Raw genomic sequence first — 14,617 nt, 5'->3', positions numbered from 1 at the left:
CTCTTCTGTCTTTAGAGCCGCCAACGAGGAAGATCTCCGAAATGGTCAGACAACACGAAGGCTCGAACGGCACGAAGACTCAGTCAAACCAAAGGAAGCCAAAGTCAAAGAAGCTCAAGAACGGCGCCAACGAAAAGGAGAGCGCGGACATTCTCAAAGACCTAAAGAAGGCGTTGAAGCCATCGCTGCAGAAGAGACGAGACGGACCGCCACATCTGCCGCCGCAGACGTCAAGCCGCGACGACCTGATGGCGGCGATTCGCGGGAGCAGCATCGGGGCGTTAAAAAGGGTAAGACTCCTTGGTGGGCCGTCACTGACTCATCTGTGTTTGAGGAATTTTGTTTCACTTGAGTGAAAGCATCACAGACATAATTTAGCCTCCAAAAAGCTATTAGACCCCCCCCAGAGTGAACGCCTGCTGTCACCAGACGACAGCCTCTGTCATTCCTCGACTCTCTGTCGGTTTATAAATAGTTTGACTTCTTCACTGCTGTTTGATAAGAACGATGGCTGCTGGGAAGAGAGCAGATGAGTGTTGTCTAGATTTCCCAAGGGGGGTTCAGGGAACCCTAAACACAATGTAGTTGGTCCAAAGAGATTTAAAGGACCAAAGTGAAGGACAAACAGGACACTTTTGATATTGCTAACAAAATGAGTTTCATGAGTAGCTTTCATGACATTAATTTGGACAACAAACAGGGCCATTGTGATGGTATGATCAGATGTTATTTGAATTCTGTTTACACTTGGTTTTAAAATGTGTCTTGGGCGATTGGACAGGGGTCAATACAAGTGTAAACGAGCACCAAGACGCATCGTGATCCGATCACTCCAACGACCTGTCGTGGTAGCCTGGGAAGCGTTCGACCACATATCTTTAGTCAATGCATTCTAATGAACGAGTTCGCATGACATCGAAGGAAAACTTATGGTGCGTTCTTTTTGTCTTGTAATCGCAACTAGTAGCTCGAGTGTGACGTCACATCCGTGTCGAAAAAACGAATAACCGCGGGTAGGCTACTGCTCTGCTTTCTGCTCAAGACTCGGCCATTTGTTGTCATATAGCAACCGAGCGTCTCTAGCCAATTTCAGCTGCACAAGCTACAAAATAACTAATCAGGCGTTATTTAACTCATAAGACTGTAGAGACATGTCTATAGGTAGCAGTATACAGCACTATGTTTAACTCCTAATAAGACTGTAGCGACATGTCTATAGGTAGCAGTATACAGCACTATGTTTAACTCCTAATAAGACTGTAGAGACATGTCTATAGGTAGCAGTATACAGCACTATGTTTAACTCCTAATAAGACTGTAGAGACATGCCTATAGGTAGCAGTATACAGCACTATGTTTAACTCCTAATAAGACTGTAGAGACATGCCTATAGGTAGCAGTATACAGTGCTATGTGTACGACTTCATTTGTTTACAACAAAGACAAAAGTGCTTAAAATTGTAGAAAACCACAATGTTTACTACGTGTGATGCACGACGTAGCCATCTTTGAAAGTGAACTCGGGGTCCTCTGAGTTCAGACGACTTGACGAGTCGTATATATACGACCTCGGGGGCGTTCTATTTGCAACTTCCGGTTCGTAACTCCGGAAAACGACTCGTAGATCGACTTCGGTGGACAAAAAGAACGCACCATTAGGCACAACAACTCGTAGGATATCCTGCCAAATTACGGCGACCGCCGACTGGTCACGTGACCACCGGTCACATGACCATTATGTTTAGCGGTCTTTACGGTCAAATTTAGCCGAAAAAAAAAGGTGACCGTGAACCGGGTACAGTGCACCGTGAGGGGATGGTTGTTTCAGCGGCTGTTACAGTTAGGTTTAGCCGACAAAAGGTGACCGTCATGGGTGATGACATTTACTTTTTGACACCAAAACTACTAGTTAAGATTAGAATAAAGATTGTGGTTTGGGGGTAAAACACCGGTCCCCTTAAGTGGTACTCCCGGGACACAAAGACCATTTTCCTGGGTGAAAGTCTTGTGTCTTCCCCTTAACTTCTTCCAGGACACGAACTCCACTCCCCCCGCTTGAAACACCTGTTTTATGACCTATAATATTCTATAATAAGCTATAATATGGTAAGAAATATATGTAATACACACAAATTACAGTGCATTTCTTTTCTTAGCTACTGTACAAATGGTCCACGAGAACAGCCAGAAACAGAGCCAGTATGACAACAGGAAGGTCCAAAAGTCAGGAAGAAAAACAATGCATCCCCTGAAAACAAACCCTAACTAAGTCAGCCACAGATCATAAAGTCAGGCCATTCCAAAGCAACCAGATTAAATGTTTTTTAATCAGTAGAGACAGGAAGTCCCTATTTGAGGTTTTCTTTGATTGAAAGACAGACAAAAGACTAAAGCCAGGTGTCCTCAGTCCAGTCCAGTTTTAAAATGTATCTTTTTTTTGTGCTAAATACCTATCAGTCTCAAATGTGTCATAACTTAACGTGTGTGATGTTTGTCGTTTCAGGTGGATCTGTCACAGGCCTGAACCCACCTTCTCATTACACCTGAACACTTCTCACTTTGTATTGAAATATTTCATTTTTTTTCCCACACTAAAATGTCACTTGTCACTTAGCGAAGCAGCAGCAGACTGCATTTCTGTACGTTTCTGTACAGACGTTATTGTTGTATTTTGTTACTGTGTGAAACAGACTGTGAATTCTGATGTGTAGAGAAATAAAATGTATCTTCTGACTCAGTCTACATGTTCGTCAAAACTAAACTCAGGAAAGGTTTTTCAGCAGCTCATTTCTCTTTTACATAACCGTCATTCTTCAGATTTCGTGTGACTCTGAATCAAAAAGATGTTTTACAGATGAATGTACTTTGGTTAAAATTCAGGTGCTCTTGCACCTTGATAACACAAGCGGCGTGGTGGTTCTGCTCTTTTCTTTCCATTTTCTTCAAAACTGCTGGTTAGATTTTAGTTTTTATGTCGAAGCATCACACTTTGAAAGGCCATTTCCTCCTGCAAGTCATAACTAGTTAGCTTCTCAAAATATTGAAAAACTTGTAATTATTTTAAGAAACTAAGTTATTATTTTGAGAAAGTTCCTTATTATGATTACAGGACTTTTTTTAAAATCACATTGGCGGAAATGGGGTTCCACACTCCACAACTTGCAAAGTTGGGTCGACCAAGACGAGTAAAGACGGTAAGTTGTTTATGGCTTTCCACACTTCTTAAATGAAAAGTGATGATCACAAACAGTATATACCGTTTTTTTTTTTGTTTCCTTTAGTCCAAAAGGCTGCTTTCTTGGGATTCATTTTTGGATTCAATTGTCTGGGTCTAATACTCTGGTGGGAGTCCACACAGTATGCTCCGTTTCATAGATTTATGAGATTCATTTATGTCAAAACTTCCGGTGAAATTTGTATTTAAATGAGGAAGACCTGCAGGATAGACATTTTTTTTTCTCTGCCTTTAATGGAACTTGCAAGGCCAGATTTCTTTTACTTGTGTAAACCAGGCTATCAAGAAAAAAAGTAAAGTTTCTTTAGGGAATTGCAAATTGTAAATCGCACATCAGCAAGTTGTTCAAACACTTGTAACGCATGACACCTCTTAAAGACATCATTACAGTTCATGCAAAAGCTTGACATGTTGGTGACTTCAAAGAACTCTGTAATAAAGGGCGCTCACAGAAGGATTAAACTCCACTACATACTGTTACATGAGCTGACTGCAGCAGCTGCAGCTTACTGTCCAGCAAAACACACACACATGAATGCACACATGCACGCACAAAACACAAGTCAAGTTTCTATTGTATAGGGTTACTTAAGCAAACCCACTTCACATGCAAAGTTGTCTTTATTGAAAAGCTAAATAAAGTGATACAGAGCCTTAATATTCAATTATTCATTAACATCATTGTTGAAATTGTAGATAAAACAACCATTTGAAATAAGTTTGATTTCATTGATAGCATGTTTAACAGTGTATATATACCATTGATACTTTACATTACCATTAGTATTTCTGTAATATAATTCTTTACATTGTTTTATATAAAAGGTATGAGAGAAAAGAAAAAGATTGGCCATAACCAATATGATTTAACATTGTTAAACACCCTATTTTCAACCATATGTTACTATGTTTTTGTGTCTGAGTGACAGATGGTTACAATAATCTTTTAAATTGGTCCAGTTGGAAGCGGCAAACAGGCAGCAATATAACATTAATGGGCAATTAAATTTACGTTCACTAAAAGTGTTTGTTTTGCCACTGAAAGGATCCCTACACAGGTCGACCCTTCGTTAAAGAGTAAGATCCACCAGACTACATTAAAATTAACAGTAATTTTATCATCATAAAACATGTAATTCAAAGTTGACAGAAACACATGCAAAACTATCAAAAGCCATCTTTGTTCGTCTTTTCATTGTTCCAACAATCACCAATCCGGTTGGGTTGACATAAACCCTTAATTCACCCATTTACATGTGAAAATATGCTGGCTCTATAAACGCTAAATGTACCGTTTATTTAAATAAAGTATGGTAGGTTTAGCGATATCGATCACAGAGCCATTTCTGGTTAAACAAAGAGGATTTTACTCTTTAACAAAAAAGGTCTACCTCTGTAGGGATCCTTTCATATTGTTTTTGTATTTTTTGGGGGGGGGGCTTTTCCGCCTTTAATCGATAGGACAGCTAGGTGAGAAAGGGGAGAGAGAGGGGGAAGACATGCAGGAAAGCGCCACAGGGTGGACCTGAACCCCGGGAACCCCCGCGTCAAGGCATAAACCTCTCAGCATGTGCGCCCGCTCCACCCACTGGACCAACCTGGCCACATCACTGGCCACTTAGAATAATAATCTGAGCCTGCCAGTGGCAAAAACAGCCCTTTTAGTGGATGGAAATTGACGATGCACACCCGCCCCATGTGATTACATTGTAGCCCGGTGGCGGCTGCCGCTTACACCGGTTATAAAATACTGGACCAATTTCAGAGATTTTTGTTCACCTTAATCACTTATGAACCAATTTTATAAGCGGATTTGATAAAACCCAGAAATAACCCTTTAAGAATTCTGCTTCCATGACACATGCTTTCACTTATTAATAGGTGCATACATATTCAATGCAGCCTTTAGTGCCATCATTGAGATTTCTTTTGATAACATTAACACCGGCCTTCTCATACTCTTCGACAGCAGATGTGTTGAAAAGTAGGGTGATGCTTTAGCGTTTTTCTTTTGCATTTTGCCTCTTTCATGGACCGCAGGTACACTGGGTTACTTCAGGTGGCCTCGTTGACGTTAACGCTCACTGACTGATAATTCTGCCGCTGCAGGGCCTGATACTCCTCATCGTTTGTTTGAGATTTGCAGATCATGGAGTGCGTGCTTGGAGTCGGTGGTCTGACGGTACCAGAGAAACCCAGCGGTCCCTTCGTTCAGATCAACATCGATATTCTCGAAGCCTTGCGATTGGAGCTTTCGCTCGTCAGCTTCATCAAGGGACACATCAAGTGTCTTGTGAGATGTAGGTCGTCGTGGTGGGTCCCAGCCATGACACAGAGCTGATTTAAAATCTGCAACGTTTCCCTTTAAGTGTACTTCATATTTAGAATATTTTCACCGCCTTTCCTCGCTGTCAGACAGACCGGGAACTGAAGCAGTTATCTCTGCTCTCTTCGAAGCCATAAAACAGGAGTTGCTGTTCTACCGCTGCCTTGATTGGTTAGTTTATTTGTGTTATTGTGAGTCTCTCTTTTGCGTTAAGCAAAATAAATAGTCCGTGCTAGCTGCTAGCGTAGGCTAACGATACGTACTTTGTGTTCCATAGCAACCGCATCGGTCAGCCAGCCCAGGAGAGCCTATTTTATTGGGAACTTAATTGATTATTGATTAAAAAAAATCTATTTGAATTGGAATGCGACTATAGCTTTCATTTTGCCATACTTGAAAAAGGTGACACATTTTATTTTGTACCCCCCCAATAAACACTTGGATCTACACAATTCACGTGGATGACATTTTCCCATTTAAAACGATTTTCCACTGAAAAGCGACTAGTTTGCAGGTATGATATAGATTTTTAAAGCAGTTATTCAGGTCCTGCTTTTTTCTTTTTATCCATACTAAATACTTATCCATCTATTTTACTCAAAGCAGGTGTGACTTCAACAGAACTGAATACTTCATGGGAATATGAGTCATATTACAGAGAATTTACATCTTTCCATATACCTTGGCAAACAAGACAAACGTCTTGGTGACCTTTGATAAATAATTGATAAATGTTATCGCCATTAAACCTCTGAAGTGCGGTCAAAACAAGCACGAAAGCTATCTCGGCCCACGCCCCATGTGTGTATATTATGTCCATAACTAATTTCCAGTTATCATGTGCTCCTGAGTTAAAAAGAAGTCAGCAGGGCCTTTCTCTCTCTGGAAAACCTCCCTGCTGATATCGGACCATTGAGACCTTTAAATCAAAACCTAAAACTCTTCGTCTTAACTTTCCTTTGGAAAAAAGGGTTAGGGTTTTCTTTCGTGGCCAGATGTCAGTGGAATACTCTCCCAACACAGATACGTACATGTACAAATCTTCAAACCTTTTCATGCTGGTTGACATAACACTGGGTACAGTCACTACAAACGTGTACACATTTATGAATTAGTATATATATATAAAATGGAAGGTGTGGACGGGTAGGGTGGGGGTTAGGATTTGGATTGCACAGCTTTGTTCCTATCAAATTTTATTACACTAAATTCATGCCTTGCACATATTTGTGAATGGGAAGAGGTGGGGGGGGGGGAGGAATGGTTTTAGTAATCCTTTAAGCAGGACAAATGTATGTAAAACGGACTGTCCTTTTAACACACATGGTTCTGGTTAAAGGAATACTTCACCCTTAAAATGATCATTTCGCGAAAAGAGCGTTTGCCCAGACCGGCGGGGGAGGGTGTATAGCTGCACACCTTCTCTGCATCTCTTCATAGTAGTCAGATTCATCTACCAACCCTTATAGACTGGCTCAGGTTTGCGTTGGAACAGCTCATAGTCACGCCGTTATAGGTCTAGACTGCCGGGGGACTTCCTTTGACACCCTGAGCTCCTCTCTCCTCTCTCTTTCCATCTGTGTGCATCCATGACCCAGTAACGCTTGTTACTAAGTTAGCTCCGGGGAGATTATTCCCCAGAGTCCTTATGTTTTCTTGCCTCGCAGTTTTCCTTGGATTAGGGTGGCAACTTAATCATGGTTGCAGCTGCCGCTGTGGTACTGCTCAGCGCCCTGCTATGCCCTACTACGTCCTGCTCTGCCCTGAACGGCTACAACTATTATTTCTAGTCATAGTTTCATTATCTTTGTTGTTACAATAATTGCCACTGTTCATCATACCCCCAAGGTGCTAGGGGAGATGGCCACCCACCAAGAGCCTGGGTCTGTCTGAGGTTTCTGCCTAAAAGGAAGTTTTTCCTCGTCACTGTTGCACCAAATGCTTGCTCTTGGGGGAATTAATGGAATTGTTGGGTCTTTGTAAATTATAGAGTGGTCTAGACCTACTCTATCTGTAAAGTGTATTGAGATAACTCTACTATAAATAAATATGAATTGAATCATTTGTATATCAGTTACCTTGAATTATTGAAGAGAAATGATTTCTTGCATGCCTCCACAGTGAACAAAGAATCCAAAAATAAAGAAAATTGGTTTTGAATTCGGTAAAGTATTCCTTTAAGTACTGCGTCGGCAGAGCTGAGGAATAGGTTTTTTTCTTCTTTAAAACAAAGGATTCTCGGGTTTCTCTCTTTCTTGATAAAGACTAGGGGCATTTTCACACCTGCACTTTTAGTCCGTTTATTTCTTAGTATTGTAAGTATTGTTGAGGCTAGTTTATTTGCTCACTATCTTTGATTTGTTTTACTTGCTCTAAGCTGCTGTAACAGTAACCTTTTCCACTGCGATTAATATAGTACTCCATCTGTCTCTGTTCATAAACTAAAGTGTCGGAGAAATTCAAACTGCCACGATGATGGCGCTAGATGAGATATTAGCCGCTTTCCGACCGGAGGGATTTTTGCAGTTCCTAGAACCCTTTTTTTCCTCCTGTTCCGACTGGACCAATTTGGGGATTTTTAAGTTCCTCTGACCGCAGTTCCTGTAACTCTTTCAGCTCCTACTTCAGGGCAGGCTCTTTTCCCACACAGGAACCCTTAGTGACCTAGCAACGTCTGAAACACAAACAGCACATATTCTGTTGCAATTCGCCTACGTAAGCTAACTCATAAGACAAACATCACGCATTCAACCAGCTAATTGTTAACGCTAGTTAAACTTACCCGTCGTTTTGTTTGCCCGTTTGCGCTCTGCTCTTCTATCTTCTTCCATCATATAAATTAGGATCATATTACGCTGGAGCCTCCATCTTCGGTTTCTCTACTCCAGCCTAGTCTTTCAACGCCGCTGTTCGAACTCTATTTATTCTTTATTGTAGCGCTAAAGTCAAGTGACGACGCTATAAAGACCGTAGGTGTGCTTGCGTCGCTCCCTTACCCCTCCTACCAGTTCCTATGGCCACTTGGCCAGTGCGAATGCAAATGGCAAAACCAGTTTTGGGGGAGAGTAGTTAGTAGAACTGTTTAGAGGTGGACTGTTCCTAGAACTACATTCCTGTAACTACTTGGTCGGAAAGAGGCTGTTAATAGCCTAGAAAGTCTAGGCTATTAATAACAAGAAAAGTCAAGAGATTACCAACGTCATTGAGCTTCACCCTCTGGGGACCACGAACGTCTGTTCACTGCAATCCAAGTACAGACCAACCAGCCGACAGAGATCACCAAACCTAGAGACAAATACTCAAAACTATATTTTAGTTTGACATGTTTTAAGTGTCACGTGGTTGTGTCAGACAGCCACATGGTGCCAAAGCAGGACATTTTAAAACTCTACGCAGCTTTAAATATTAAAACCATCACTTACCTGCTTTCACCTGCTACCTCAAACTTGACCTGCTACCTTCCACATAACAAATATATAGTTATGAATCAGTTCTATTGGTGTTTTTCTTCTTTCAATAATAACTATTTTAAAAGAGATAAAAACAGTAAAATTCAGACACCAAATGTTTTATTTACATTTGAATGTTTGGGCCCCAAAAGAAGAATTACATGATTAAAACTTCAATTTAGTCTGTCACCACAGTGTTGCATGATGGGAGAATACGGTTTTAACTTGGATTTTGAATTAGTTATCCAGTCCAGAAAAGCATCAGTAATTATTGATTATTATTGAAGCCCAACTTTTCCCGGTGACTGGTGACCAAGACAATTGTGATTGGTTTAAAGAAATGCTAATAAACCATCCTGGAATGCTGTGTGGACTGGCAAAGAGAGACTTACCCCAGACTAACCTTCTGTTATGTCTATTGAAAAGTTTGAAGAGCTTAATTCCATCTTGTTATAGGCTGCATTATTGTGCGCTTGAGACTGAAACAGGAAGCGGTTTTTATTTAAATCTGCACACATTGATGCCAAGCTTCCAGTTTCTTTCACCAATGACTGCTGATTTTTTTTTCCTCTTTGTCTCTTTCTGCCCTTTTAAATGTCAGTCTGGTTGAACCATTGTTCTCCAGGGGTCAGCCCTATGTTCCCACAGCCCAATGGTCCCACAGCCCTACTGTATGTTACCACATTTCTAGAACATTTTCAAAATTAGGTCTTGTGTTCCTACATTTCCCTTTAATTTAAGCCCTATCCTCGCATTCAGGGTTAGGGGGATGAATTCTGATACAAATGTATGAAAAAGGTACATGTGGGAACATAGGGCCTAATTTTGAAAACATTCTTAGAAATGTGGGAACATATGGCTGTAGGAACATAGGCACACTGCTATTTTCCATGTACAAAACAAAAAAAACATGCATTCGTAAAGAGGAATTTCTAACAAAAGCATCAAAAAGCATTCAGACAAACAGTTCTCTCAGACATCTGACTGTAATCAAGATTGCGACGCTAATTGCGAACGTTTGAACTGGTAGTTTGCAAAAACAACAAAGTGCTAGTGACCTTCAGTTCAGCATCCTCTCTGAAGCACTTTAACTACTTTGACAAAGAACAAGAGACAATTTTCTCTGTAAATATTAACATTTATTTAAGTATACAATTTAGTATTCTCATCGACACCCCCTCCCACCCCCACCCAACCCTTTTTCACAGGTTCACTGTCAGTATCTCGGCTTCTCGATGCAGCATTAAGCCTCGTTGGAGGACGGTAAAAACTCTTAACACGAACAGTTAAAACAAGCGGTCGGTTATTTCTTTTTTTCTCCGTTTGCAGACGGATGATCACAGGCATCGCCAACCCACAAGCTGCTTGCAAATGCCACATTTGGTTTAATATTATTTGCTTCTTTTTTTTTTATCATTCTCCGTGAGGAGGCATTTACAGTCGCATTGCATAAAATTATAGTTTGTTAAGTGAAGGGCGGAAGAGGATGAATGATTTTTGTATCTTTTAGTGTCTTTGCATGATGTGTTTGTTTGAAATACCGACCGGAGCGCTGCGGATGTTTCTTCCTGCTGGAAATGAACGGAATGATGTCACAACAACAAAAAAAAACAACAACCAACTAGACATTAAGAACAAAACTTCCATCATTTCACAAATGCCACAGTGTGTGCGTGTGTGTGTGTGTGCGGGTCAATGCGTGTCGACATGTATTTGTATAAAGCCAAAGAAAGTGAGACGTCAGTCATATTTGTAGTCCCATTTAAAAGGTCAAAATATCGCAAAACCTTCTAAAAGTGTCTATTGTCACCCGTAACCTGCTTGAAACAAAAAATAAAAACGACTCGACAAACGCTCACCCGAAAAGACACAAAACCGAACTATTGTATAAACTGTGTGCAAATAAACGGCTTTAACTTCATAAAAAATAAAAGTTGAAAAACCACGAGGCAACTGAGCTGCCACCGCCGCGGCTGCCGCATTTTGGTCAAAGGATTTATGAAAAGAAAAAAAGAAAAAATAAACACGACTAAACTACAATATTTTAGGAAACTCGGAGGTACGAAAAGAAGCACAGTAAGAAAATAGTGTTATCTCGCATTTAAACCGACCGCTGTCAAACACAAAGAGGATCCCGCCTGTTTGGTCGCACGCACGTCTCCCTTTTCACTTTCTTTCGAGGAATGAAAACATGAAGAAATGGAACGCAAAAAAATATATTTTTTATAGCGCGTGAAGACTCCTCTCGGTGGAGCAGCTAGTGTTTTATATGATTGATTATTGATAAGGAAATGCTGCGTCTCCACGTTGTGCTGATGGCGGTGTTAAGTGCTTTCTAATGACAGGACGTCTTTAACAATGAGGATGTGTGACGAACGTTGCAGATTTAACAGATGAGGTATTGCACAGATTATTTATAATAATAATAATCTTAAAAAAATGAAAAAGCAAAAAAAAGGCAAAAATAAATACGCAGCTACTTCATACAACATTTACAATTTTAGTCGGATGCTGGAAGATTTTTAGAAGATATTTTAGTGTCCGCGGGAGGTGCAGAGAGGGGGCGGGGTGTGCGTGTGGGGGGGGACCTGGGTAAAGAAATCTTCACTAGTCGTCCCACTCGTCATCGTCTTCAAAGTCCTCGTCTTCGTCATCATCCTCGTCTTCGTCTGGGAAAAGAAAACACAAAAAGACATTAAAGAGCGTCCAGAGAGTAAAAACTTTTATAAAAATCAACTCCGGTCAGAAAACACAAGAAAAGATGAGAAGAATAACACCGAGGAATATAGTTCTGCCGTACAGGAAAAGTTAGACTTTTGGGAAATGCTCCTCTTCGCTTTCCTGCCGAGAGTAAGAAGAGAAGATCAATACCAACCTCATGTCTGCGAAAGTAAAGTAAATCAGGGCAAAACCTGAAATATAAAAATCTATATTTCAACGACTATTGGGGAGGACCAGTGACTGAGTTTCCGCTGGTTGCCTGGAATTATGAACAGTTGTTTTTTTTATTACCGATTTGTTGAATTGCCAATATGTTCGTTTTACACTTTGGTTTTTGTATAGATAAAATGAACAACATTCAATGTGAGTTTCCCCATTGTGGGATTAATGGATTCGGAATCACTGAATTTTAATAGTGCAGGAAGGTGGATTTTGTTACATTTGGACAGAGCCAGGCTACCTCGTTCCCGGTTCCAGTCTTTGTGCTAAGCTAACTGGCTCCTGGCCGTAGCTTCATATTTACTATACAAATTTGAGAGTGGTATCAGTCTTCAAACTATTCACTTAAGTATCGGAGTATCTTGGGAAAAAGGTCCACGTAAGAAGCACCCGTGGCGGGTAATACAGCCTGGCAGCAGTTACCTGAGGAATGGATGGCTTTGCTCCTCTTCTGCATCACTTCCATGAGGGCGCCGACGATGCCCGCGGTGGGAGCAGACGACGGCGGGCCGGACTCTGGCTGATCCGGCACCTGAAGAGAGACACAAACCCATCCAGTTCTGGTTGTTACAGCTGCGACTAGATGTTTTCTTTGACCAAATAAACCACACGAAAAGATAAAAGATGAAGGATGTGATGGTAGGCATCAGACTCCGCGCTGGTCTTACGGTCTTGAGCTGGATTCCCTGTCGGATCTGGTCCAGCAGGGCGTCCCGTCCCACGCCGGAGGCCGGCGCGCGGTTGTTCTGCTCCACCTTCTTCAGCTGAGCGCCGACTCTGATCTGCTCCAGCAGCGCCGACTTCCCGCCAGGGCTCGGCGAATGAGGAGAGTCTCCGCCTCCGTCCAGCTCCGGGGGGGGAGGGGGCCCGGGAGGAGGAGGGGGAGGAGGAGGCGGAGGTGGGGGAGCAGGGGCGGAGCCGCCGCCGCCACCGCCACCCGGGGACTGCAGGGCCAGTGGGGGAGGCGGAGGAGGCGGGGCTTGGGGGGCGATGGAGGAGTGCAGAGATGACGGAGCAGGAGGAGGGGGGGGCTGGTGGTGGTGTTGGTGGTGATGGTGGGGAGGAGGAGGGGGCTGGTGACCTCCCCGGGTGGGAGGGGGTGGAGGAGGAGGGGCACCCAGAGTTCCTGGTCTGGAGGGAGGCGGAGGAGGAGGAGCTGAGGCGGGGGCTCTGGACGGAGGAGGGGGGAGGAGGAGGGGCTCCCCGCCCCCCCCTGGATGGCGGCGGAGGAGGAGGGGGTGCAGCCGAGTTGTGTGCAGGGGGAGGAGGAGGAGGGGGGCCGCCACGAGAAGGGGGTGGAGGGGGTGCTGCGGGGGGGTGGGGGGGGGCAAAAGACACAAGATCAGGGTGTACCTATACACTTTAAGATGACATCACACACCTTTAAAAAGGTCCCGTAGCACGGCCATTTCTTAGTTCATACTTGAATTTTGGGTTTCTACTAGAACTTGTTTACATGCAGTTTAATAAGGGATGCACCAATCAGACTTTCTCAGTCCTGGTTCCGATGCCAGGGCTTTGGGTATCTGTCGATACCCGATACCGATCCGATACCGTTGTTGAATTAGTAATACACTGAATACCTTCCACCTTATACCTTCCTTCCACCATGTGGAAGACACTAAAGCCACCAGACTTTCCTAACTAAACATGACTTTCCTCACTAAGACAAAATAACATAGATGTAATGTAATGTATGTAATGAACCAAACCTTTTTTCAGGGCTTTAACTGTAATACTACATGTTATATAAATGGTAATAACACATTAGAAGACCTAATCGCAGTTAATCACAGCATGGCTGAGCATCAGCCTCCCTGCCTTACAGAAAATGCCATGTGATACAAAAATTACTTACTGTAACTTGCACCCTTTTAAAAGTAGGTCATACTTTTTTTACGTTAAAAAATATTCACGTAAGACAGTGGTTCACGTTTATGTTGTGTCTGAACCCCCTACTGCTAGATGGCTATGCTGAGACACACTAGTGTCCTTGCCTAACAGTGCCTAGCAGGGCCTGACGTTTTGCTAGAAGCTAACAACATAGCTATGGCTGAACTTTGGCCTACTTTAGCATATAAAAAAGTGGTCACTAAGAACCTGGGAACCACAATCCCAGACTGTGTGAATTTCTGTGTAATGAATTGTTTACCTAAAGTAAACTTCTTTGACTCCTTCTTTTCCTAAAATTATACTTTAAAAAAATCCCAATATATTGCCTTACGCACAGTATTGAAATATATTGCAATATATTGAATCGTGACCCATGTATCATGTTACATATCGTATCACCAGACTCTTGCCAATACACAGCCTTATTAGTGTTTGATTTGTGTTTTTTTCACCATTCTTCCTACGGAGTGGTTTGTTTGTGTGTTGCTGCGCTGACATTTAAACTTCTGTCTTTCTGACAACATTGTTCAGTGGAGGACTAACTTTATACACGCTCAGGCGCAAATGCTGGTTCATGTGTAAGTATTTCTTTCAAATCATTTAAGAATAAAATTGATTATTTACTAATTTATCCAAGGGCAAATGTATTCCCCATTAGTTTGTGGGGGAAGCTGGTTTTGATATTGATAAAGTCATTTTTTAAAGGAAAGACTCTTTAATTCCTGCTTGTAAAATGTGAGGATTGTTATTGGCATATAGGATAGCAAACTGAAT

At 42.1% G+C, this 14,617-nt stretch overlaps 2 protein-coding genes across 2 annotated transcripts in view; one reads left to right on the top strand and one right to left on the bottom strand.

The window, feature by feature from the left end:
• lmod2a (leiomodin 2 (cardiac) a) overlaps positions 1 to 2,640 on the top strand; it is a 6,814-nt gene extending 4,174 nt beyond the window's left edge. Inside the window, exons 3-4 of the mRNA XM_028585260.1 lie at positions 1 to 290; positions 2,504 to 2,640. The exon at positions 1 to 290 is cut by the window's left edge and continues 1,007 nt beyond it. Of these exons, the coding sequence (XP_028441061.1) occupies positions 1 to 290; positions 2,504 to 2,524 (311 nt within the window). The 3' untranslated portion in view covers positions 2,525 to 2,640. The remainder of the gene's footprint in view (positions 291 to 2,503) is intronic.
• Positions 2,641 to 11,595: 8,955 nt separating this feature from the next.
• The window catches only part of wasla (WASP like actin nucleation promoting factor a), a 33,442-nt gene continuing 30,420 nt past the window's right edge, over positions 11,596 to 14,617 (bottom strand). Inside the window, 4 exon segments of the mRNA XM_028586429.1 lie at positions 11,596 to 11,679; positions 12,374 to 12,482; positions 12,619 to 13,140; positions 13,142 to 13,257. Coding sequence (XP_028442230.1) covers positions 11,618 to 11,679; positions 12,374 to 12,482; positions 12,619 to 13,140; positions 13,142 to 13,257 — 809 coding nt within the window. The 3' untranslated portion in view covers positions 11,596 to 11,617.

This window comes from Perca flavescens, chromosome 8, assembly GCF_004354835.1.
Source record: "Perca flavescens isolate YP-PL-M2 chromosome 8, PFLA_1.0, whole genome shotgun sequence".
NCBI classification, from domain to species: Eukaryota; Metazoa; Chordata; class Actinopteri; order Perciformes; family Percidae; genus Perca; species Perca flavescens.
Note: the sequence above shows the minus strand (reverse complement) of the source record. Positions and strands in the feature narration are given on the sequence as shown.